The sequence below is a fragment of the Myotis lucifugus genome, unplaced genomic scaffold (genome assembly GCF_000147115.1).
Source record: "Myotis lucifugus unplaced genomic scaffold, Myoluc2.0 scaffold_38, whole genome shotgun sequence".
Classification (NCBI taxonomy): domain Eukaryota; kingdom Metazoa; phylum Chordata; class Mammalia; order Chiroptera; family Vespertilionidae; genus Myotis; species Myotis lucifugus.
Window position 1 is genome coordinate 371645 of NW_005871086.1, and position 26634 is coordinate 398278.

Genomic DNA, 26634 nt, shown 5'->3' on the forward strand with positions numbered 1-26634 from the left:
CCGTGGCTCCGACCCAGAGAGGATTTCTGGGGAGAGCCATAGAGACGCGATCGGGACTAGAGGGGCCGGAGATGGGCGGATTGAGTGGCTAGAGAGGCCGGAGGCAAGTGGCTGTTGAAGTCGGGCGGACCCGGAATCCAGAGGAAACGGGACCATGACTTATGCTTATCTCTTCAAATACATAATCATCGGGGACACAGGTAACCGGCGGGCGACTGCCCTCCTGGCCGGGGCGGGGATCCCCAGCTCCCAAATCAGGTCGTGGGGGCGGGGCTCAGTGGGCTGGGCGGTTAAGGTGAGAGCGGGCGGGGGCGGGGCGGGGCAGGGCGGCGGGGCGGGGCTCGGGGTCTCCTTTCCCGGTTCCCAGTCCCCAGTCCCCGGCACCCGGACTCGGGGCTGCTCCCCGGCCGCGCGAAGGCTAGGCTGTGCGTCCTCCTCCCTTAGGTGTGGGGAAGTCATGTCTCCTCCTGCAGTTTACGGACAAGCGGTTCCAGCCTGTCCACGACCTCACCATAGGTAAGTGCCTGTGCCTGTCCCGGAGCAGAGAGTGAAACCCGACGAGCTAAAGAGGAAAGTGAGCCGCCGTCAGGGTGGGAAGTAAAAAGTTCGCTTTCCCTCCTTTTAAACTAGTCCAAAGTGATATTACATGAAGAGTGACCGATCACATGCCGTAAATGGGGAATAGTGGGATGGGGGGTACATCATTGAAAGGTAACTTTAGAAGTGAGCGTGAGGTATGAATTAGTTGCTGTAGGATTTTTTTCCCCCCCAAACGCAATTTGAATGTTTATGGAAAATCGCACGAAAGCATAATTTACAAACTCGCTCTGCCGGAAATTACGGGTAGCCCCACGTAGGTTTTGTAAAGTAATTACCAATGTGTAGTCTTTTTTAAAAAAATATATATTTTATTGATTTTTTTTACAGAGAGGAAGGGAGAGGGATAGAGAGTTAGAAACATCGATCAGCTGCCTCCTGCACACCTCCCACTGGGGATGTGCCTACAACCAAGGTACATGCCCTTGACTGGAATCGAACCTGGGACCTTTCAGTCCACAGGCCGGTGCTCTATCCACCGAGCCAAACCGGTAATTACCAATGTGTAGTCTTTTTGTGTGTTGGAGAGGAAGAAGCAAATGGAAGAGCCACCCCAGACTTAAAAGGTAGCTGAAACTAATAATTTATAAAGAAAGGAGTATGTTAGGGTTCCAAAAAATGCACTGGTGATCCTGGAAGGTATAAACATCTCCCACACATTTGGGATAAGGCATGGCCTGCTGGGGCCTTAGTATTCCCGTCCCCATTATCTCCATAACTTCACCCCAGACAAAGAAATGTATAAAACTAGCCTTCTTGCCATGCAAATGCAGTTTCTGAATCAAATCCCTGACTCCCATTCTTACCATATTGCCACCTCCAAGCCCCAGGTTATGGAAATCTGTAGCTACTACTGCTTCCAAAGAACTTACCCAGAGCCAAATACCTAGTGTGGTTACAAAAGGACTTAGAGGATAGCATCAACAGGAAAATATTTTTGGAAATGAATATTAAGTGGACACTCACACCATGATAGGTGCTAATGATGCAGTGCTTACCAAGGCAAACTTTGCCCGTAAGTAGCTTACAATCTTCCAATGTAGGAGGTGGAGCTGGGAGTAGATACCGTGTATTGACAAGTGCATTCCTATTGCAAAAGGGAAGGAGAGACTCATCTCTCTCAGGAAAGGCTGGGACTTGAAGAATGAGCAAGAGTTAGCTAGGCAAAGGGGTTGTAGAGATGAGGTTGAGAAGTGATCAGGGCAAGAGGGAATAATAGCGTGCAAAGGCTCAGGAATGATGGAGACCTGGCTACCTTTGGAAAAGTGAAAGTAGTTTAATATGGCTGGAGCATAGAGTTTGAAGTGAAGAGTGGTAAAAATGAAAGGTAAAGAATAAATTAGGGACCAAGTTTTGAAATACCCCGAGTAATAGGAAATGACAAGTTTTTTGGTTTTTTTTAAAAATATATTTTATTGATTTTTTTTTACAGAGAGGAAGGGAAAGGGATAGAGAGTTAGAAACATCGATCAGCTGCCTCCTGCACACTCCCTACTGGGGATGTGCCCGCAACCAAAGTACATGCCCTTGACCGGAATCCAACCTGGGACCCTTGAGTCCACAGGCCTACGCTCTATCCATTGAGCCAAACCGGTTAGGGTGGAAATGACAAGTTTTAAATCTGAAGAATGATGTGATCAATCATGTTTTCCCCAGAGTCCATTACAGGCTCTGTTTCTTTCCTCGGTACCAAGATAAATTCAGTCTTCTGTACCAAGATAAACAAGGCAGTTGGATAGAAAACATATGCAAAATATAAGCATCTCTGAGTTTCTAAATAGAGAAAGTTGCATAAAAGGAGATGAAGTTTTGTGTTTGTTTTTTAACCTTCCCCATTGAAATTCCATTCCTATTTTCCAGAAAGGGGGGAAAAAATAGGGACATTTTTCAGTAGCTATCACTATTCTTTATTTTTAAAATTATTATTATTTTTAAATTTTTATTTCAGAGGGGAAAGGAGAGGAAGAGAGAGATAGAAATATCTGTGATGAGAGAGAATCATTGATCAGCCTCCTGCAAGCCCCCCACTTAGGATGCAGCCCGCCACCTAGGCATGTGCTCTGATCTCCTTGTTCATAGAGTGACGCTCAACCACTGAGCAACACTGGCTGGGCTGATTTTTAAGTTTTGTCTTGACGTTACCTTGAAAGAAGATAGACGCCAGGAAAACCAGAACCTTTATTCAGACTGTCAGTTTCCATACTCCTATGAGGAAAGCTATTTTCTAGTGAACTCTTGAGAATTTTTGGAGGTCTTAAATTTATCATTCTTAAGAACCTATTTCTTAGGTAGGCTCTTTTGTCAAACAAAAAATTCTGGAATTGCAAAAACAGAAATATTGTTTTATATAGAGGACTAAAGAATGACTTTGAGAAAATGCTAGGAAATATTTTTAGAAGTTTTTTTAAAAAAGTTACAAAATTAGCCCTAACCTGGATAGAGCGTCGGCCTGCGGACTGAAGGGTCCCAGGTTCGATTCCGGTCAAGGACATGTACCTTGCTTGCGGGCACATCCCCAGTAGGGTGTGTGCAGGAGGCAGCTGATTGATGTTTCTCTCTCATCGATGTTTCTAACTCTCTATCCCTCTCCCTTCCTCTCTGTAAAATATCAATAAAATATATTTTTTTAAAAAATTACAAAATTAAACATTACCTAATCAATCTTAAACACGAAGTAATATTGCTACAAATTTATTCACCTTTTCTACTTTGTTTTGTCCTCATATCTGTTCTTTGGTTACGTTTCTGAGGTTATTATCACCTAGAACAGTTTTTAATTTTAGAAATGAAACTTCAAGGAACACAAATTAATTGGAGCAAACAGGCTGTGATAATGGGTTTAGTGGCACTGAGAGCAAAGTCATTAGCATATTGAAGAAAAGAGGAACTTCTCACTTAACATGGCTGTTCATGAGAATCACAGTCTTTCTCTTGGTCTTCACTGACAGGTGTGGAGTTTGGGGCCCGTATGGTCAACATTGATGGAAAACAAATCAAACTGCAAATCTGGGATACGGTGAGGACAAAGTAATTTAGTTTGTAACCAAGATCCAAATATAACACGAAAGGCCGATGAGCATGGAAGGGGCTTTGTGGGTGGGGCTAATGGGGAAGAATGAAATCAAAGAGCTAGGGAAGCTTTCACTTCCCTCTGTTACAGTTACAAATTCTGAATGCCATATTTTTAATTTTTTGTTTTAAATTACCCAAGTAATATATATGTTTGTTCTAGTAAAAATAAAAGCCAACCATATAAGGGTACAGAATCAGAAGTAAATGTCACATAAAGCTCTCTCCTTCCCAATGTTGGTTTTTTACTTTGCCAGAGTAAACCATTATTAATGATTCACACTTTTCCTCTGTATTTAAATACAGAAATAGAAACAAACAAATATATGGTAGTGGTTTTATTTTGTTTTTAGAATTGTGACAAAGTAGACTTGCTTTGTGACTTGGGTTTTTGTTTTATAAACAATCTCTATGTTGTGGAGATTTTTCCATGTTGATACATATAGATCTTCCTCACTTCTTATAACCACTGCATAGAATCATAGAATGTCTGTACCATCATTAATTTAACCATTGCCCATGATGGAAAGTTAGGTGGTTACCAAAATTGCAAAGTTTCATTGTTTATTCTTATTTACTACATCTATATTCAGATATTTGAGGATTTCTGTGGTATACCTGCCCAGAAATGGAAATTCTGGGTCAAGGGTTATGCATATTTTAAAATTTGACAAATGTTATCTTGCCAAAATTTAGTTGACTTTGTGTAATTTTATCCAGATAAATTGCTTTCATATACATTATCTCATTTGGTTTGTACTTTTATTTTCCCTAAGAAAAATAATATTCTAGTCTCTATTTTAAGTTAAAGGGAGCTACCACATAGTTCCTAATGTTTAGCTAAAATCTCTATTTTTATTTACTTACTAGAGGCCCAGTGCACAAAATTCGTGCACAGTGGGGTTCCTCAGCCCGGCCTGCACCATCTCCAATCTGGGACCCCTCGGGAGGTGTCCGACTGCCAGTTTAGGCGGGCCTAAACCGGCGATCGGACATCCCTCTCACAATCCAGGACTGCTGGCTCCTAACCACTCACCTGCCTGCCTGCCTGATCGCCCCTAACTGCCTCTGCCTGCTGGCCTAATACCCCTAACTGCTCCCCTGCTGACTCCCCCCTGCTGGCCTGATCGCCCCTAACTGCCCTCCCCTGCTGGCCTGATTGCCCCTAACTGCCCTCCCCTGCTGGCCTGATCACCCCTAACTGCCTCTGCCTCGGCCCCCGCCACTATGGCTTTGTCCAGAAGATGTCCGGTCTAATTAGCATATTAGCTGAGCCAAACCAGCTAGGGCCATATTACTTTTTATCTTTCTTCATTCTTTATCTATATTTGCCCAAATAACCATGCTAACTGAAGAGGCATTGTACTATAGCTAATATAAAATATTAATTAAATAATCCCAAATTAATTTGTATTTTATTTTGGAATGCACTTTGGTTCTTAGGAAATGAGCGTATCTGACTTTGTAGGAATTTATGCTTCCAAGTATATGTCTTGAAAGTACAATATGCTTCCACTTGGAAGAAATTAGAAAACTTAATTCTCTTTATCAAACCTCCATCTTAGTCTTTGCTGCTTCAGATTTTTTACTTGGGATGGGCAAGGTACCTCAGACTGATGCAGACCAGCCCAACTTGAACCAGTCTTTCTAGCTTATTAGCTCACAAACTTTGATTCATAAACTGGACTGAGACGAAGTGATTTTATTTCATTTATTTATTTAAACATATTTTTATTGATTTCAGAGAGGAAGGGAGAGGGAAAGAGAGATAGAAACATCAATGATGAGAGAGAATCATTGATTAGCTGCCTCCTGCACATCCCCTACTGGAGATTGAGCCCACAACCTGGGCATGTGCCCTTGACTGGAATCATACCTGGGGCCCTTCAGTCTGCAGGCCAAAGCTCTATCCACTGAGCCAAAGTGGCTAGGGTGTGATTTGATTTTAAAAGACATATTCTGATGACTCACTGGAAGTATTTTCAGCTGCTAAAGTTAAATGCTACCATATAATTCAACCATCATGTGGGTCTCCCTCAAACTTTCCCTGTTAGTTCCTACTAGGCCACAGGATAGGAGGGTCTTTCAACAATAGAGGAGAAAAAGTCAGTAAGAGATAAAAGCAAAACAGGAATAAATTTAAGACAAAACTATTAGGGTCCCAGGCCAGAGTGGGCTTAGATGGTTGAGCATCATCCTATGCACTGAAAGGTTGCCGGTTTGATTCCCAGTCAGGGCACATGCCCAGGTTGCGGGTTTGTTTCCCAGTTGGGGTGTTTCTTTCTCCCTCCCTCCCGCCCGCCTTTCTTTCTTTCTTTCTTTCTTTCTTTCTTTCTTTCTTTCTTTCTTTCTTTCTTTCTTTCTTTCTTTCTTTCTCTCTCTCTCTCTCTTTTTTTTTTTAATATATTTTATTGATTTTTTACAGAGAGGAAGGGAGAGAGATAGATAGTTAGAAACATCGATGAGAGAGAAACATCGATCAGCTGCCTCCTGCACATCTCCTACTGGGGATGTGCCCGCAACCCAGGTACATGCCCTTGACCGGAATCGAACCTGGGACCCTTCAGTCCGCAGGCCGACGCTCTATCCACTGAGCCAAACCGGTTTCGGCATCTCTCTCTCTCTTTACCTATCTCTCTCTGTCTCTCTCCCCCTTCCTCTTTCTAAAAAATCAATACAAACATATTTTAAAAAACTGTTAGAGAATAAAGCATTGAGTTCTTGGAAGGAAAACTTGTGTTTTAAATCTTAAATTATTACTAATATTACCAACGAATTCTTTAGAATTATTTTTGGATTCTAATGTTCTAACACAGGGGTCCTCAAACTACGAAAACATTTATCCAGCTCGCTGGATATTTTTGCCGCCGCTGTGTGCATAGGAATTTGTTCATAGTTTTTTTTTAAACTATAGTCCGGCCCTCCAACGGTCTGAGGGACAGTGAACTGGCCCCTGTTTAAAAAGTTTGAGGACCCCTGTTCTAACAGGTATGCAACTCAACAAAACATTTGAATGATTCTTATTGGAAAGAGATTTAGTGTTGTTGGAAAAGTAATCTTACAATTAGTGTACTGGAATTCTCTTCTCATCTTCAAACCCGGGTTTAGATTATATGATGTCATGACCAAGAGAACAAACTTTTGTGCTAGGAAGTATTATGATACTAAGTTTAAGCTATAGATTCAGCATTTATAAACTTTATAATTTTTGGCCAGCTACTGAACTTACCGCTTTGAACCTCATTTTTTCCATTTGTGGTATTACTGGTATCATATTGTCATTCTACTATGAGAAAGTCATTTCTTTTCCCATGTCCAATTTTAGTTTTTCCATCTTTAAAATATGAATAGTAGCCTTCCGTCCCAAGCTTTAATTTTTTAAAATTTATTTATTGATTAGAGAGAGAGAAACATCGATTTGTTGGTCCACTTATTTATGCATTCATTGTTTGACTCTTGTATGTACCCTGACCAGAGATGGAACCTGCAACCTTGGAGTATCAAGATGGTGCTCTGACCAACAGCTATCTTGTCAGGGCACCCAATCTTCATGTAGGAATATGAGATTAATTGATTTCAAGAATGTGAAAACTCTACTAATATTATAGATTCAATTATTGTTTTATTCATACTATTATTTAAAAGATGCTTTTCCTATAAGGAGGGGGGGAAATCCCATCAGGAAAACAAAAGTACCCATTTTGTGGAGGCATTAACAAATTACTCATTTATAAATAAAACTTAGTATCTTGACTCTAATTGGAAATTAGAGTGTGAACAGTTGAATTTTTTTTTTTTTTTTTTTAAGGAAAACTCTGTTCTGGGCCCTGGGCTTCTTTCCCTGTTCAAGTGCTTTGTATCTGACTAATATTCTGTATTGATTCATTGAAATGAAACTTTCATTTGACAGGGTATTAGCATGTTAAGATAATTTTTCTTTTTATAGGTAAAGGAACAGAAACAGAAAAGAAAGGTTAATGTGATGTGTTCAATATCATGTTTGGGTTGACAGTACATGTACTGAGTTTCTAGTCCTATTTCTAGTTATTCTAGTGGCTATTGGTAAATGTCTTTGGTTGTCACATTGACTGTGGGGTGTAACTGGCATTTAGTGCCTAGAAACCAGAATGTTAGTCAACAATTTGATAGGTGGTCTCACAGGAATAATTGACCCATTCAAAATATCAATTGCATTCCCTTTGAAAAATATTGGTTTTCTCCATGGGCAGTCATGTTTCCTTTCACTAGTTCCCTTTTCTTATAGGAATTTTTTAAACTGTTAAGCATGTGATCAAGTCAGTTCTCTGGAAATAACCTTGCTTTGTTGGGATTTTTTTTGTTGGCATGTTGGTGGGAAAGGCTGGGCAAGAATCCTTCCGTTCTATCACCCGTTCCTACTACAGGGGAGCAGCTGGAGCACTGCTGGTGTACGACATTACAAGGTGAGTCAGATCTCTTTGTTCTCAAAATTGGAATGCTAAAGAGGAATGGCATCTTAATATTTTTCTTTACACATCTATCTTTTCTCCTTCCCATACATTGGAATTTCTTTGGCATTTTGAAATGGGCCTCAGACCCACTTTCTAAACTTTTCTACTGTAGGCGTGAAACCTTCAACCACCTGACCTCATGGTTAGAGGATGCCCGGCAGCACTCTAGTTCCAACATGGTTATCATGCTGATTGGGAATAAGTGGTAAGTTTTAATTTGAATAAATAATAAATACCAACAGTCATCTGGGTACTCTATGGACATTGAATCACTTGGTCCCCAAACTTTTTTAGTTTATGGTGCTCTTAGTATCTCAGTAAAAAAAAATTATTGTGGTAAAATATATATAACATAAAATTTACAGTTTTACTCATTTTTAAGTATACAGTTCTGTGGCATTAAGTTTGTACATGTTGTTCTATAACCATCACTACCATGCATCTCCAAACTTTTTTATCATCTCAAACTGAAACTCTGTTCCCATAAAACACTAACTCCACATTCTTCATCCCACTAGCCCCAGCAAATACCATTCTACTTTCTGTCTTTATGAGTTTGACTACTCTGGGCATCTAATATAAGCAGAATTGAATCTTATAGTATTTGTCCTTTTGTGACTGTGGCTTATTTATTTATTTTTATTGAGTTTTAGAGAGAGAGGAAGGGGAAGAGAGAGAGAGAAACATTGATTTGTTGGTCTATCCATTTATACATTCATTTGTTGTTTCTTGTATGTGCCCTGACCAGGAATCAAACCCCCAACCTTGGTGTATCGGGATGATGCTCCAATCAACTGAGCTACTCAGCCAGGGCTGACTGTGGCTTATTTCATTTAGCATAGTGTCCTCTAGATGCATCTATTTTTCCTTTAAAAAAAAAAAAAAAGTTTATTTACTTTTTCCATCACTGTTTATCCCCTCTGCCCTCTTCTACCTCCACCACCCCTCCTTCCATTTTTAAGGCTGAATAGTATTCCATCAAAAGTATTTACCACATTTTGTTTATCTATTCATCCATTGATAGATACTTGGGTTGCTTATGCCTTTTGGCTTTTGTAAATAATGCTACAGTCAACATGGGTTTATAAATATCTGTTTGGGTCCCTGGTTTTTATTATTTTGGGTGTATACCCAGAAATGGAATTGCTGATCTCATGGTAATTCTGCATTTAAATTTTTGAGGTACTGCCATACTGTTTTCTATAATGGCTATACCATTTGACATTTCTACCAGCAGTGTATAAGGGTTTGAGTTTCTTTGCATCTCCCTCAACACTTATTATTCTCAGTAAATTTTCTATGACACCCATAAACCAAAAGAAATACCTAGCAGTTTTGTTATTAAATGGTTAGTTCTAAACAACATAACAAGTATTTTTGTTATAACAACTTAATAACTGAGAAAACATACGCAGTGCCTTAAGGTGCTAACACAGAAGGGTAAAAAGTAAGTCTCGATAAAACCCAGAGAAGAGATGGTAAAACTCCTCTTTGGATCCTGTCTGGAGTCACAGCCGGGAAAGGAAAAAAAAAGAAAAGAAATGAAAAGCATAAATTAAAAGAAAGCCATTTTTAAATAACCATAATTACTTATTAATGACCTGTATGGCCTTGTTGGGCACTGCCTAGCTTCTCAAACCTTGGAATCAAGATTGACACTGTCACTCTCACTTCTTGTTCCAAATTGATTTTTGCGAAGTACTTGCTTTTTATCACAGCAGCTGTCAAAAACTTTTTACAAAGAGATGAAGATATTAAACGGCATCTATTCTGGTCTAATGTTGACTCTGTGAACTCTCTTTAGCTTGTAATTCACACAGTGTTCTTATACTGAATGTTGCTGTATTTCCCACAGACATTTGAAGTATCCCGTGGCACCCTTCTGAGTTTGTAGTAGTCCCGAGGTTGCACCATTTGAGAATTGGCCGCAGACTATAATTGTACTCATTTATTGGGTCATTCAGTTTTATGGAAAACCTACTATGTCCTAAACACTGTGCCAGACCTTGAATGTACAAGGTTAAAAAAAAAACCCAAAACAACAAAACTCATGCCCCTGCTCCTATGGAGTTTAGAGGGGACACAGATATTAAATATAAATTATCTGTGTCTAATTACAAATTATGACAAATGCAGTGAAGGGAAAAAAGGACTGCTATAAAAGAGAGTAACGAGCTGTTTTTTTATTAAGAGTAATATTTAAGTTGGAATATGAAGGATGGGGAAGAGTTCAGTGGGCAAAGACTTAAAAACAACAGCAATAAAACAGCCCTGGCCGGGTAGCTCTGTTGTTGGGATCATCACCCTGTACACCAAAAGACTGCAGGTTCCAGTCCTGGTCAGGTCACATACCTGGGTTTCAGGTTCAATCCCCTGGGCTTATACAGGATGCAAGCAATCCACGTTTCTTTCTCACATTGATATTTCTCTTTCTCTCTGTTTCTCTTCGCTTCCTCTCTCTCTAATCAATTAAAAAACACACACACCACAAACATATCCTCGGTTGAGGATTTAAAAAAAACAACCCAAGCCCAGCCAGTGTTGCTCAGTGGTTGCGCGTTGGTCCATGAACCAGGAGGTCACAGTTTGATTCCCCATCAGGGCATATGCTCAGGTTGCAGGCTTGATCCCTAGTAGGAGGTGTGCAGGAGGCAGCTGATAGATGTTTTTCATCGTTGTTTCTATCTCTCTCCCTCTCCCTTCCTCTCTCTAAAACCAATAAGAACATTTTCAAAACTTAACCACCCCCCCACACCCCCCCAGATATTAGAGAGGGAGAACAAAGTGTGTGAAAGCCTCAACTGGAAGAAGCTGTGCAAATGATGGTATTGAAAGAAACCTGGTGTGGTTGGACTGAATCAAGGAGGAATGGTATCAGATGAGGTTCAGGGACCAGATCTAGTAGCATTTACAGGCCTTAGTAAGGAGTTTTGATTTTATTATAAACACAATGGGAAGCATTTAAGCAGAGAAGTGACTTGATCAGATTTTAAAAGGTCTCTCTGGAGGGGAGCAAGGGTTGAAGTGGGATCCCAGTTGCAGTACTCTGGGTGAGAGAGAATGGTGGCTTGGAGTAGGGCAGTGATGGCGAACCTTTTGAACTCAGCATGTCAGCATTTTGAAAAACCCTAACTTAACTCTGGTGCCGTGTCACATATAGAAATTTTTTGATATTTGCAACCATAGTAAAACAAAGACTTATATTTTTGATATTTATTTTATATATTTAAATGCCATTTAACAAAGAAAAATCAACCAAAAAAATGAGTTCGTGTGTCACCTCTGACACGCGTGTCATAGGTTCGCCATCACTGGAGTAGGGTGATAATGATGGAGAGAAAGAGAAAAGAATTTTAAGGTATGTTTTGGGAGCACCTCACTGTGGGATGGATTGGGTATTTGGAGTGAAGGAGGGAAAGGTGTTAATAAAGGTATCTTGGTTTTTGCCTTGTGCCATTTACTGAAATGTGGAAGCCTGCCGCAGAAGCAGGTTGGGAGGAAAATATCAAGTTCCATTTTGATGTAAGTTTGAAGTTCCTTTTACACATCAGAGTGGAAATGAAGAAAAGGCAAACGGACAAACAGATCTGGAGCTTAGAGGAGCATCTGGACTAGAACAACAGCTTCGGAGTGTTGACATTTAGATGGATAGTTCTCCCTGGTCTGTATACAGCTGATGAACAATAAATATACATTTTGTAGATTTGTTGTTCTTTAATGGACTTACTCCTTGATTTTTTTTTTCATGATTGAAATACTAGAAGCCTCCCAAATGTAAATTTCTAATTTGAAAAGTAAAAAAACTTATTTTACAGCCTTTTATTCTGTCTTTCCTAAAGTTTTTTCGTGTGACTCCATTCCCTTTCTAAGTCTTTTGCTCTATTCCCCTGCCCCATATTACCCAATTTTATAATTTTTTCTGAATCCTTCATTTACCTGATGGCAAGCTGCTATTGTACATGTTAATAATGAGACTAGTGAGAGTTAAGCACCTGTGTTCCTATTCCTGGCTTTCTCTCTTCTTGTGAATTGCTTCCAGTGAAGGAGGAAGACACTCATTACGATGGGATGGGACATCTAAGACTTTTCTCCTTTCTGACAACTGGAATTTCCCATTCATCTTCTTTCCTTTGCTTTCACTGGATCTCATCTGAAAAAAAACACAGGGCATAAGCCTCGAGCAACTATGAGCTTGTCTAACCATTTGTAAACCCTATTCTCTGTAATAGAGTAAGATATCCTCAACCATGCAGCAGCCGACATGGATCTGAAGAGTATTTTCTAAGATACCACAGAAATCAGTAACCCTATAAACATCACGTAGGATCTGTATTCCTTATGGGTTAGCTGACCATTGAAACAGTTACGGGATTCTTTTAGAACGAGAGTTTCTTCTTTCATTTGGATCTTATTTTTGTTTTCTCCCCAATTAATCTCTTGTAGTGACTTAGAGTCCCGCAGGGATGTGAAGAAAGAAGAAGGGGAAGCCTTTGCTCGGGAGCATGGACTTATATTCATGGAAACTTCAGCCAAAACAGCCTGCAATGTTGAAGAGGTACTATTGGGAAAAAAGCAGGGAAAGCATTTCAGAGATTATGTCATATCTTTGTCCTTTTATTCAGAGACATGGGTAAAGAAAGAATGTTATGTGGTGAAAGTGTCTCCTTTAAGGGAATCACCCCATTTCTTTACCTTGATTTCTAAGATTTTACTTTTGCTTTGGGTAACATTAATTGTAAGCTTGGATTAGTCAGCACTGTTACTTGTAAATTACTTTAGTTGGAGGGTCTCATGGGTTCTACTGTAGTCATTTCTCAGCCTGGTGTTAACTGTATCAATTAAGAGAGCCTGTTTGCCAACCTAGGAACATCTTGGATCAGTACCAAAATACCATATAATTCCTTTTTTCTTTTGAAAACTACTCACAATGGCTTTTACAGGGTCTGTGGGGGACCTTCTACATTTTTACTCTGTTCTTCTAATGGTTCCTAATCCACTTTATTTATTTTTTAATCCTCATCCGAGGATATTTTTTCCATTGATTTTTAGAGAGAGTGGAAGGGAGAGGGAGAAACACTGATTGGTTGCCTCCTGCCCCTGACCAGGGCTGGGAATCTACAACTGAGTTAGGTGCCCTTGATCGGAATCGAACCCAGGACTCTTCAGTCCACAGGCCGATGCTCTATCCACTGAGCCAAACTGCTAGGGCTCTAATTCACTTTAGAAATTCAAATAGGAATACTCTTTTTATTCTCTTTTCCTTATTTCTCTACCTAAACTGGAGCCTAATAATATAATTTATGTCTCCTTTAGGCCTTCATTAACACAGCCAAAGAAATATATAGGAAGATCCAACAGGGTTTATTTGATGTCCACAATGAGGTGAGCAAGGGTGGGGCTGACAATTAAATTTGCTTTGTCTTAAATGCTACAGTAAGCTCCTTAGAATGTAAGCATCCACTAACATTATACTAGTTGAAGCTATGCCAACTCATACTTGTTTTTTATGTAGGTGCACGGAAACCTGTCATTATTTTCTGTTTCTGTTTTTTTTTTTTTCTCAAATCTGAGACCCTAGAATGCTTCAAGTGATTTTATTAGTTGGTGATCTAAGAAGCTTATACAGTATGAGAGGTTTTCTTCTCATCCTCATTTCTTCACTATTTCAGTGCTTGAGAGAGGTGTAATACTTAATTGCTTAGCAGGGCTATTATATAAAGCAAGTTTTGGGGCAAAACATAAAAGAATTATATGCTTACATACTACTTCTACTCTTTTGCCTGCTCCTTCTCTTTCCTAATCACATCCTGATTCTGCACATAGCTGTGAATCTTAAGTATAACAGTCATCTTAAAAAGGGGAACAAAAGCCATTTCTAGTCATCTAATAGTATAACTAGCCACATCTAGTCATCTAATATTTATAACACAGATGGCCATCTCATCTTCACTGTCACAGATTGTTGTTCTACAACAGTCTGGTTAGGGCACATGGCTACTTGCCAAGGTGATATCTGCTTCTAGAAAGTGTAATTAATGATTTCTCCTTTCATCCCCTTCCTTTCTCCCGTTTACTTGAGCATTTGAGGTGGGCACTACTGCTTCTTTTCTTTTGCAGGCAAATGGCATCAAGATCGGTCCTCAACAGTGTATTTCAACATCAGTGGCACCCATCGCCTCCCAGCGGAACTCTGGTGACATAGAGTCTAACTCTGGCTGCTGCTGAATGTCTAGCCTGGACTCTTTTCTCCTTCCTGGAACAGCTTCAGATCAATAGGCTTACAGAGGTCTTAATAACTTTGGCTGAGAAAAGCCTCTTTTCAAGGTGTGATGTTTTGCCTTTCCACTTAAAGACCGGGGAAAATTTGGGCCCTTACTGACCTGTCCCTTCTTCGGGGACGTGAGCATTCCTTATATATTAGGGCTCTTCTTATACCCTAATTTTATTTCTAAAATGTTAGTATCAAAGTTGGTTGTCATGGCAATTAAAAAATAAATTATTTTAGAAGTATACATAATCTGCTCCCCACCAGGAATCAGTAACATGGGTCTGGGACATTCTGCTTGAGCACTTGAGATTACTGGGATCTGGCTAGCTTTTGGATGATAGATCCTCAGTCTTTGAATTTCATTGTTTTTCCACCTGTCACTTCATAAGAGTTCTTGCAGAAGGCTGCAAGAGTTCTTGAGCTGCTGAAGAATGCTGAATACTTTTCTACCATCTTATTGCTAGTCTTAGAGTAACTACAAAACTTTTGAGAGCAGTGGAATTGCTCCTGGACCTGTAGCCACTTAATACCTAAAGAAAACATCTTTCCCTGTTTGTTTGTTTTAGGGACCAGAACTAACATTGCAGTATCTTTCACCAAATAGACCCCTACTATTTCATCATACTTAATGAGACCTATTGAGACTTTTTACTCTAATCAAGCTATTCTGCTTACTTACTGGACATGACATATTCCACTTCTATGCCTTTGCACATGCCCTATATACTCAAAGTCCAAAACTTTTTCCTTCAGAAAGTCTTCTTTGACTGACCTAGGGATTCTAAGCAATTATTGACACAGTACCCCTTAGCTTTCATATGTTGTTTATTCATATGTATATTTATTTGTATTTATGTTGCTTTGTAAATATGTTTTATAGTTGTTTTGTGTGTGGAATCTGTCTCCCCACATAGGATGTAAGCTCCTTGAGAGCAGGGACCACGTTATCCCTGTACTTTGTGAAGCACTCCCTCCACCATTCCTTCACAGTGCCTAGTGCTATTTATGTGATCATTGAATTTAACTGACATACTTACAGGCTCAGAGGAAACAAAAGGCCTTAGAGTCATCTCCTTGTAACTCTATCTCAATCTTTTACATCTGCTTACCCTGGATTTTATATTGCTCTTCTCCCTCTCCTCTCTTTCCCTTCTTAGCTCTTTGCTTCCCTTCCATGCAGCGTAAAGTTGCCTGCTCCTAAGCAGTCAAATAAGTGGGTATTTCAGCAGCCATTCTCCTTTTCTTTTTTCCATTCTCCTTTTCAAGAGCATATAATACTATCCTAGCCAAATTTGCCTTTGCTTCCCTCTTCATTCAGCTTTCCGGGTCAGTTGCTGTATCTTTTTGCCTTGCTGTCCCATACTATTCCACAGCACTGAGTCTCATGAATTTTTCTAATTTTTTTGTTGTTGGTGGTGAACTGCTTCATTATTAAATATATGCATGTATCCAAGCTGCTCATATTTCATGTGTCATTTCTGATTTATCTCAAGCATAAGTAGATACTCTCCTAGGAAATTCTATCAAAGATATTGGAGGAGGTACTTCTTGAGATACATTCATGCCATAGAGGGTTCTGCCCCCAGGTAACACTGCACCACAGGAAGTTGGGAGACATTTGGGATATTGCTTTGATTATGCTTTTGTTTTTTTAAATCTGACCTCATTCCAAAAAGGATTTGAGGCTGTTGAATTTGGGGTTAGCCTGCACCTTCACACGAGGGACAAAACTAAAGTAAATATAACTATTGTTTTGGTACAGTTTTTCTTTATCAACCAAAAAATATTTAGTGTTTGTAGGCATTGATCAAAGATAGCATTCTGCCTGGAGCGGCTGCTTTCAGAGCCATTAAAGTGTACCATTTGGATGTTTTGGAGCATATCTTTTTAATCCAAAAATCCTATATCCAGTTCTGTTATCCAAATCATTCATAACCTTCTACACTTGGGTATTTCACCAATTGTAAGATAAACAGGAGAAACAAACATTTCTGGACAAATTCATGACCTGTGTTGATCATTGCCAATGCTCTGAGTGGAATGGTCATGAATTATCATAGAAAATGGATCTCCCATCCATGCCCTAGCCGGTTTGGCTCAGTGGATAGAGCATCAGCCTGCGAACTAAAGGGCCTCGGGGTCAATTCCAGTCAAGGACACATGCCCAAGTTGCAGGCTCGATCCCCAGTGGGGGGCATGCAGGAGGCAGCCGATCAATCATTGATGTTTCTATCTCTCCCTCTTCCTTCCTCTCTGAAATCAATACAAATATATATTTTAAAAAAAAACGAAAATGGATCTTCCACCCCTGATGAAGAATGGTAGCTATGCGATAATATGGGCGTTGATTGGTTTTGAAGGCCAGCACCATTGGAAACCATATTTTTTATAGCAGTCTAGATCTTACTATTGTAGATCATTGCAGACAGCAGTAATTAGACCAGGCACACCCTTTCTCCTTTCTATAATATAATGCCTATAACTGGTTCCTTTGATAGCAAGTTTATTTCCTATCAAGCAGGATAATAGGTTCTCATTCTAGAAATTATTATTAAGATAATATCTGCATATGCAGTTACAAACAAACACATTGTTCTGATAAATCCTAATACCTCAAGTTTGATAGAATGATAGGAGAGAATTTGGTCAACAGACTGTACAACATACAGGGAAATGTAGTGGCCAAGTCTTATCACTTCTGTGATAAAGTATTACTCATATGACTCCTTAAGGCCTCTAAACTCCTACCATGTGTGACCATGCAAACATGTCATTCATTTAGAAACTCCTGTCATGATCTGGAAAGGCTCCACTCCTCAGTTCAAAAACAAAAACTTCCGGTAGCAGAGATTTAGACCAGGACACGGGGAAATCTCATTGACCACAAGAGAATTTAAGCCGCCATTAAATTATTTCCTATGTGTTGTGGAATTGTGCACCTGAGACCTGTATAATTTGGTTAAGCAGTGTCACCCCAATAAGTTCAATAAAAAGGTAAATAAAATTATTTCCTTTCCTATTTATTTATGTATTTATTTATTTTTTTAAAATATATTTTATTGATTTCCCAGAGAGGAAGGGAGAGGCATAGAGAGTTAGAAACATCGATGAGAGAGAAGCATCGATCAGCTGCCTCCTGCACACCCCCTACTGAGGATGTGCCCACAACCAAGGTACATGCCCTTGCCCGGAATTGAACCTGGGACCCTTCAGTCTGCAGGCCGACGCTCTAGCCACTAAGCCAAGCCAGTCAGGGCTCCTTTCCTATTTAAATGCAGTTATTAGAAAATTACTCTCTGCAGCCTGTATTTTTAAGGCTGCCCCTTCATGGCTCTCTTCCTTACATATAATTTCTCTCTTTAGACTTCTATCATTTGCTCTGTCTGTATTCACAGGTAGTTTGGGTCTACTGATGAATTTAGTCCTTTAAAAAAAAAAAGTTGTTCTTCCCTAAAACCTGTTTTCTCATTTCCAATGGACTCCCAGTCCAATGTACAGAACACTGGAAAACTTGCAAGTGAAGCACAAGGATTAGAAGCACCTAGACTAGAGACATCACTTATGTTGGTCTTATCCTGATGTCCCGGGGAGTGAGGCGACCATAAGGGATTACTCCAGGAACTGGGAAAACCACTGTCTTTCTAAGAACTCATTTCTGCTGCTTTGATTTGCTAAGATCGCTTCACTCCTATGAGAGGGGTGGCGGTTGCTCTCACCACATCCAGCAACATCCCAGCTTCTCCCCATCGTGAGCAAGGGACATTCTTATTATATAAGGAGTTGGGGCGGGACCTCAGCAGCCCGACAGAAGGCCGAAAAGAGCTCCACTTTCTCCACGCACTCCCTCCTCCTGCCCCAGGGCGCCAGCCCGACCCAAGATGGCTTCCCAGAAACAGGTAACTAAATGTTTTCGTTCAGAGCGCCCCCAACGGCGGGGGCAGGAGAAATGCCAAGAGGCCTGGACGCCTGCGGACTGAGCCTGCAGACAGGAGATACCGCCAGATTTTATTTTCAATCAGGCACATCTGTGGTTGCCTACGTACACTCCGGAGCCTTTTAGGACCTCCCAGCCTCGAGAGACTTCCGGGATGGGACTCACACAACCCTGCTGGAAAGAGGCCGGGCGTCGGCCCTGCCATTGGTCGGAGGAAGCGTAGGTGGGCGGAGCCGGGCGAGAATGGACTACTAGCAAGCTAGATTGAGGCGAGGGCTGGCCATGCTCCGCCGGAAGGCGCCTTGTTCTCCGAAAGGGTGAGTTGAAACGCTGGCTGGAAAGGAAGTGCCGGGACTGGTTCAGGTAGGCTCCCCGTTCGTGCCCGCTCCTCAGTGCTGGTCCAGGGGTCTTTGCAAAGGCGAAGGCTCTTAGAATTGGTTCCAGTAACTCATCCCCTTCCTCGATCCACCGCCCCTTGCCCGCCCGCCAGTTGTTGAGGGATCAGGTGCCGGGTGATGCTCTGGACTGAACCATTCTCCTTTGTGAGAGGCCGGGGGAGCGGCCGGCCGCCGGCTCGGGGCCCGCGCCGCGCCGCGCCGCGGAGGGAGCTGCCCCGGCCGCCGTGGAGTTTGGGGGCTTGTCGTTGCGTTCCTGGGCGTGGTGCAGACTTCACGGCAGCTCCTTGTTCTCCTTGCCCCTTCGGAGGAGGGAGACCTCCCCGGCTCCGTTGGGTTTTACTCCATACTTTGGACTCAGAAGTGGGAGATTAGGGTTTGTGTTTTTTTGTTTTTTTGTTTTTGGCTTGTGCTCTTGTGTTTTAACAGTAAAAGTGGGTAGGAGCGCATGGGGTAAGCGTGTGCAGGGTGTTAGACGTTATTGCGTGTAATTTCTGTGGGTCTTCGCGGGAGAAGAGCAGGCGTTGGGAGAGTGGTTGGAGGTGGGGGCGGAGGGGAGCCCCAGCCTGGCCCCGCCATTGACAGGTCTGCAGCGCGAACGAGGTTTCCGTGGCATTATGTAAACTCTCCTCGGGCGGCAGCCCCCTCCCCCTACCGCGGGGCGAGGGCAGCTTCTTTATTTACCTGCCGCTGGTGTCGCAGGAAACTTCCCTGCCATGGCAGCGGCTGGGCAAATGCAGCAGCGCCCGCCTGCCCTGTCCGGGGCGGTCCTGGCGTGAGGAAGGCCCTCGAAGAGGAGGTGCCCGGTGTAGAGACATGGGGGGGGGGCAGACGTTCAGTGAACCACTCTTTCCAGCGACTGAGCACGGCGAGCCGCAAGCCACAGACCGAGTATTCGAGGTCCTTTTCTTTTAAAGAACGTCCCAAGCACCAGCTGCAGAGTGAATGGGTGACTCCTGCCTCCTGCCACCCCGCACCCCGCGGCCCCCGATCCTTGGCTTACTCCCCCGCCGTCCTGAGCCTGTCGATGCCGCCAGGGTTCTCCGCCGGGGTTGTCCTGCCATCAGTCCCGGGCCCATCTGGTGCGGGACGCCTTCCGTACTAGATGCTGCGTCTGCGATGTGAAGACTGTCCTCCTCTAGTGAATGAGATCCTGTCTTCCGCGGCAGAATTTCTTTGGAGTTGGTCACCAGATAGATTTCGGGACAGATTGTCAGCCTCTTTCGGGCCAGAATGTGAGAGGCTTCCCATTCCAAGTATTTTGGAATTATCCTGCCCCCTTAGCAAGAGTTATGAGAAGGAAAACATTTTTCGTTTAAGAAGGCCTGAGTTGCAAGAGTGGCATACCAGTGGGTGTGCAAGGCAGGATGAAGTACCCTGGCCAAAGACAGGGTAGGGGTGTGTGTGTGTGTGTGTGTGTGTGTGTGGGTGGGTGGACAGGCTCGGGTGGGAGGTTTAAAACTGAAGTAGCGAAGAAGTGATGGGTGTTGATAAGGCATCTAATGAAGCAGTGAGCGGGTACTTGCACAATTCACACTTTCCCCATGTTGTTTGATCTGTCTTCTGCATCTGGCCTTTTGATTTTGTCAGTTCCCAAGTTGACAAAATCCACTTAGACGTGGATAGAAAATGATACAAATCTGCTGAGCTGGCTGTGAATCACCAGGAAACAGAGATCTTGTATTTCCGAGGACAGCCTTGTCTGCAGCATCGCTGGGTGCTGGAGTGGAAGAGTCCTGGCATTGTCATCACCACCACTGCAGAGTTTTGGTTGTAAAATGAAAAATTTGACATTTTACGTGAAGGGTCGAGTTTCTGATAGGTAAGGTAGGATGGTGAGGGGGATCTGTCTTAAAAAACAAACACACACCATCGCACACATCTTTTAAAAACGGTGAGCTCTTTCTAAGCAAAACTACCACTTAAGAGTAACTGGTGGGTGCCAGGAACGGTGCTTGCTTACTGAAAGAATGAGATTTGATATTCCCATCTGCTGAAATACTGTAACATTTTCAGAACATTCAGAGAGATGCCAAATGCTTTAGAGATACTGTGTCCACAGCCCTGCAAGAGTTAAGCTAGCTTCTGAGCTTACGTTGAGCCTAAATAGCTCGGGGATAAACAGAGACAAATATTTTTGTGGACCTCTCACCCTCACCCCTAGAAGTCAGTCCTCTTCTGGGCTTGCATTTGAGCAGTCCCTAATCTGCAGGCCTTTGCATGAACTACCCTTACACTACCGGGCCAACCTAGTGCTGTGTTTACTATCTTACCTTTAACATTTGATTCTCTCACAGGCAGTCATTTCGTATTTTATTCAGTTTAACTTTATAGAGCTCCTCTTTAATAAATTTTTTATTCTTTTCTTTACAAAGTTAGTGGTCTTCCTTCCATCCTCCATTATAATTTTGTTCAGTTCATGTTTTTTTACTCACTGACATTGCACCTTTTTGCTTCTGTCTTGCTGAGGCCTTTTAAGGAATGTAGAGAAACACTGAATGGTTTCTAGTACCCAAGGAATAGTCGTATTTCTATATGAAACTGTTTACCGTTGCCTGAAAGTTTTTTTAAGCACTTATTACATTCTAAATTTTATCCTGAATGATTTTTCCCTCTTTTATCCTCTCAGTTTTGTCTTATGTGTGTACATGTATGAAGTTGTAATTTAGCTCTTTTTGTGTGTGTTCTAACTCTTTCATACTGCCTTTAAGATTTTCATTGTATTTGTATTGCAAAATAAGTCCATTTTTTTGTAGTTACTGGATGTTTTAAATTTAAACTACAAATTTCTCATTACGCTCTTCTATAAGTACCTGTAATTTTTTTTTGACCTTTCACTTATCCATTATTTTCTGTCCTTCACCAGGTTCTTGGTTGTTTAATGAAGCAAAATGATCAATTTAAAAATATCTTAATTCTTGCCTTCAGATTGCAGCAGGAGACTTTTAAAAATAAAACACTTAATTTCTACCCACTAATGCATGTTACATGATAATCATAAAGTCCAGCAGGCTTAAACAGAAACTAGACTGGCGTGGATAATTGCTTTACATTCACCTTCAGCAGGGATGGATCCAGGAATGTATTCTAAACAGTGTAGGGAACCTCGACAATGCTCTAGCCTCTTCAATTTCAGACTATCTAAATATATTCTTATTAGTGTGTTTGTGAAGACTTCCCAGAATATCAGGCTCCTGCTCAAATAAAAATGCCAAAAAAATTCAAAGACAAATCAAGGATTTTAACAAGAAACTTACTCTTAAGCATAATTATTAAGAAAATATTGGGTTTGTCATTGAAAGAATGAAACATCCCTTTCCTCTGTACATTTCCAGAGAAATTTATTGTGTATGGCTTCATTTTATTTGGCATTTTCAGACTTTACTTCATTTTAAAAAGGCAATTAAATGACATGCTACTCAGATTACTAGGCAATAATAGGACCGTGCTTCTTTTCTCCCCTATATGTCAGCACATTAAATGTGATAGTTCTAATTCTTTTGGTAATGCCCCAATACTCCAGTAATTACTAATTTTATAATAAGACTTTTTGGTTTTGAGAGTCTGTAATTTTTCTAAAACAATGTCAGTACTTCTCTGAGAAAGGAAGTATATTAACTTAATTCTTAATTTCACCTGAGAGAAAGGATTTCAAGCGCTGTAAAATCTTTCAGATTTCTCCAATTGTCTTTCATTGTCATTATAGAAATCCTTGGGATATCCAAAGCTTTTGTGTTTTCTTTTTCCCCACTATGTACTTTCTTCTTCTTCTTCTTCTTCTTCTTCTTTTTAAATATATTTTTATTGATTTCAGAGAGGAAGGGAGAGGGAAAGAGAGATAGCAACATCAAATGAGAGAATAATTGATAGGCTGCCTCCTGCACTCCCCACACTGGAGATCAATCCTGCAAGCTGGGCATATGCTGTGACCTCCCGTTTTATAGGTCGATGCTCAACCATTGAACCACACTGGCTGGGCCCCCACTATATACTTTCATTTTTTTTCTTTCACTACATACTTTGGGGTCCACTACATCTTTGGGAATTATTCCTTTGGGACATGGAATAATTTGTACATTGTCCCATTAATGATATGGCATTTTCTTTTTCATTAAGTTCTTGAGGAAATGGTGATTTCAGTAGTTGGGCTGCCTTTTTAAAGTCCAAATCATAGCAGGATTTTTTTTTTTAAATCCTCACCTGAGGATATTTTTTCCATTGATTTTTAGAGAGAGTGGACGGAAGGAAAGGAGGAGGGAGAGAGAGAAAACATCGTTGTGAGACACGTTGATTGGTTGCCTCCCATATTCCCTGACCAGGTCCAGGATCAAACTTGCAACCTAGGTGCATGCCTTTGACCAGGAATTGAAACCACGACCCTTTGGGCCTGTGGCCAATGCTCTAACCACTGAGCACTGGCCAGGGCCATAGCAGGATTTTGTAACAGAACATGATTTTATCAGATATACATCTGCCTAAACAGAATGGGAAAAACTTTGGATTTTTTAATAGAGGCTGCCAAGTTGCATGGATACTGAACTTTTACTTGGTGGTTTCTTCATTGCTTCTAATCAGTGCTCAGTCATTCTCTTTTTTTTACCTCTTGTCTGTGGAGTGGAGCACATTAGTAAGACATCAATTCTCCTGTAAAATGTAGTGCTTTTGCTTATTTTTCAGGTATGTCTCCTGTTGGAGCAATCTTTTTCGTAAGGTCTTATATATAGGGAGCGATCACTCACATTCACTCCTCTCCTAAAGATCATGGGAGTCAGAAGTTGAGGCAGCTGGATCTGGGCATATGAACTACCAAGGGACAGCGTGGTTAGTCGGAGAACTGTAAGCTCCATGAGCAGGCATTGTGAAGTAAATGGAGCAGTAGGAGACACTGGCACCATTCCTACAAAGATGAAAAATGATTAATTGAATTACCTGGATGTTGCCCTAGACACCAGTGCTGGTTGAAGTCTTTTCCATGGGCTTGAGGTTAAAGGGTTTTACTGCTTTCTCAGCAGAGTCTTTTCATCCTGCCCAGCAGTCCTGCTATTGTAATTGTGAAACTTTTACATCTATTTCCGTATTCCACCGTTATGCTCAGTAGATCAGCTCAGCCAAGTCTCAAAGGAGTAATTTTGCTTTGAGAGAAATCTTTGGTGGTACTCATTTAAATTATTGGACAGGGAATAATAAACTTCTTTTTACTTTCCTACTATGTGCCAAACATTGTACATTATCTTTTTCTTTTTAGATATGTTTTTATTGATATTTACAAAGAGAGGAAGGAAGGAAGAGAGAGAGAGAAACATCGATTGGCTGCCTCCTGCACGCCCCCACCGGGGACAAACCCACAACCCAGGCTTGTGTCTCAACCAGGAATTGAATCAGCGACCTCTTGGTGCATGGGTCGACGCTCAACCACTGAGCCACACTGGTCAGGCTGTACATTATCTTTTAATCTTCAGAATAATCCTGAAATGTATGTGATGTTAGCTTCATTCTACAGAGGAGAAAAGAATAAGAGAGTGAAGTTAGGTAACTTAACTAGGAGTAGGACTTTAGTCTGTTGGACTTCAAAGCCCCATTCACTATCTAGCCTCCCCCATTGAAAGGTGCAGTGCTGACCCCTGTGGGACAACTCTATTTGACCACAACATGAGACAAGTAGGCATCTGGTAGCCTGTTAAAGCTGTGCCTTTAGCAGTTGTAGAACCTTGAGATGTAACATTTCTTTTTTAACATGTCTGTTAAAAGGCAAAAAAATAATAGTTTATTACTTTTATTTAAGTTGGTTATTTTGAAGATAAGAGTATGTGAAATACTTTAAGCTCCACAGGGGGAAATCACTTGGTCAGTCTTGCAAATAACTCCATATTTTTAGCCAATGCACGTCCAAGTAGCACACTAAGTTTTCATTAGTCACTTGTCACTGAGGTCATTTTTGTGCCTAGAGGCACAAGTGTGATAACAGTGCTTTATAATGTTTCTCCTCCCCCTGCCACACACACCTTTTTAACACAAATGTTGCAGTGAAAACAATCCCTCATAAATAAAGTAAATATTTATATTTTTCTGTTAGGCTGAACAAATGTATGTATATTGCCTCAGTAAAAGTAGAGCATGTAAGAGCGGTGTGTGTGTTGTGTGTTGGGGGGGGGGGGGGGCATAAAGAGGACCAGGATTCTGTTACCTCAATTACATATATATTGTTACTGTGCTGAATGACCAAAAGTGGCATTATACAAGGTGGACGTATTGATCCAGTTATATATTCCTCATCTGTAATCCAGAATGTTACTTTCACCTTGGTGACCATGTGCCAGTGAAGAGAAAGATCCAGTCTAACTTCACCAAAGGACCTAAAGATTAGGCTCTAATTTTCTGTTTCAGAGAGAGCAAAACTCGGAGGTTTTACTGGAAAAAAAAAAAAAACACAACACATAATGAGGCTGACTTAAAAATGAATCCATGCCCTATTTTCGAGTCATATGGGTATAGTGTCATCTAGTTGCTGCTTGCCACAGCTTTAAATTGGCCACCACTGAGTCTTTATGGTCCCAAGCCTAAAGAAGATGACTAAAATTTCATTACTCTCAATACTGTCGCACTATAGAAAACAGTGTTTTTATGGGTATTGCCTGTAGCCCCTTTTGCTATATGTAAAAGCTGTGTCCGCTGCAGGTCCTAAAAAGTGAAGATGCTTATGATTTTATGATGCCTCTTCTGAATGCTTCTGGTAGGAAAATGTGCCACTGCTCATTAATTTGTTACTATCTCTGCATTCTGAGAGAAGCCCTTGCTTTTGCCAGAAACCTCCCCATTACCTCTCACTCCCACAAACCTTTGGCTGGAAGTTGAACATGCATTCCTTCAACAAATGTATATTGAATGTCCATTACCACCCAATAGGCAAAGGGAATATTGTAATGAAAAGTCACACACAGTCCTTGACCTTGTGGAACTTTTTCTAATATGGGGGAGGGCATCAAGCTATTAATTATACTATAATCAGTTCAATCTGTACTACAAAAAAGTGGATGTTACAAGACAATTTATAAAAGGGCATGTAACCTACAGCATAATGTAGTCGGGTGGTTAAGATTGTGACTTCTTTTTTAAAAAAAGGAAAGGAGAGGGCTAGAGAGATAGAAACATCAATGATGAGAATCATTGATCAGCTACCTCCTGCACGCCCCCAACCCAGGCATGTGCCCTTGGCCGAAATCAAACCTGAGACCCTTCAGTCAGCAGGCCGACGCTCTATCCACTGAGCCAAATCAGCTAGGGCAAAATTGTGACTTCTGAAGCCACACTGCCTGAATTTGAATCTGGCACTGCTTTTGCTAGCTGTGGATGTTGGGAAAATTATCATTCTGTGCCTCAGTTTTCTCATCTATAAAATAAAGATAGTTATTTTAGGCTTAAGAAAATGAAATGGGTTCTGTATTTGCATTGTTTAGAAGAGTGCCTGTCATGTAACGTATACTGCATAAATTTGGCTTTTTGTCTTGAAGGTCAGGGAAAGCTTTTTTTGAAATGATGATGTTTAAATAAGCTTTGAAGGATAAATAAAAATTAAACAGGCACAATGGAGGGGAACCAGTTAGAAGGCAGTTGCACTAGTTCAGGGAAGTGAGGAGAATAAATTGATCCAGAATGGCAGTAGAGACAGAAGTGGGTGGATTGGAGGGATATTTAGGAGGTAATAGTAGGATTTACGAATATTGGATGTATTTGGTAAGGAAGAGGGTTTCTGGTCTCCGCAGCTATGACTGAATAGGAGATACTTGGAGGTTGGTGATCATCTTTGTGTGTGCATGCATGGCAGTGGGGATGGAGGAAACTAGAGGGATGACCAAGGAATCAGTCTCCTTAAAGTCAGTAAGC

General features: G+C 41.1%; 2 protein-coding genes and 1 non-coding gene across 10 annotated transcripts in view; all 3 read left to right on the forward strand.

Moving 5' to 3' along the window:
* The first annotated feature begins 18 nt into the window (after positions 1-18).
* On the forward strand, positions 19-15887 carry RAB2B (RAB2B, member RAS oncogene family). The gene is made up of 8 exons (XM_006087394.3): positions 19-200; positions 445-516; positions 3546-3613; positions 8026-8108; positions 8269-8361; positions 12600-12711; positions 13470-13538; positions 14274-15887. Exons 1-8 carry the CDS (start codon positions 155-157, stop codon positions 14379-14381), a joined length of 651 nt encoding a protein of 216 aa, XP_006087456.1. The 5' UTR covers positions 19-154; the 3' UTR covers positions 14382-15887.
* LOC111825752 lies at positions 9550-9672 on the forward strand. Its single transcript, XR_002828943.1, has one exon. It is a non-coding gene; the product is annotated as a small nucleolar RNA SNORA26 (small nucleolar RNA).
* A 2775-nt stretch (positions 15888-18662) lies between the features above and the next one.
* Positions 18663-26634, forward strand: part of CHD8 (chromodomain helicase DNA binding protein 8) — a 67539-nt gene continuing 59567 nt past the window's right edge. For 7 of the 8 annotated variants that reach the window (XM_014454672.2, XM_014454675.2, XM_014454676.2 and 4 more), the window contains exon 1: positions 18663-18721. The gene's annotated coding sequence lies outside the window, so the exon portion shown is untranslated. The remainder of the gene's footprint in view (positions 18722-26634) is intronic. The other variant, XM_014454677.2, reaches the window with a different exon arrangement.

Excerpts from the sequence above, each read along its gene's own strand:
- RAB2B (XM_006087394.3), top strand. The coding sequence starts at position 155 with ATGACTTATGCTTATCTCTTCAAATACATAATCATCGGGGACACAG. Across the intron at positions 3,614-8,025 it reads AACTGCAAATCTGGGATACG|GCTGGGCAAGAATCCTTCCG; the intron begins GTGAGGACAAAG and ends TTGGTGGGAAAG. Across the intron at positions 13,539-14,273 it reads TATTTGATGTCCACAATGAG|GCAAATGGCATCAAGATCGG; the intron begins GTGAGCAAGGGT and ends TTTCTTTTGCAG.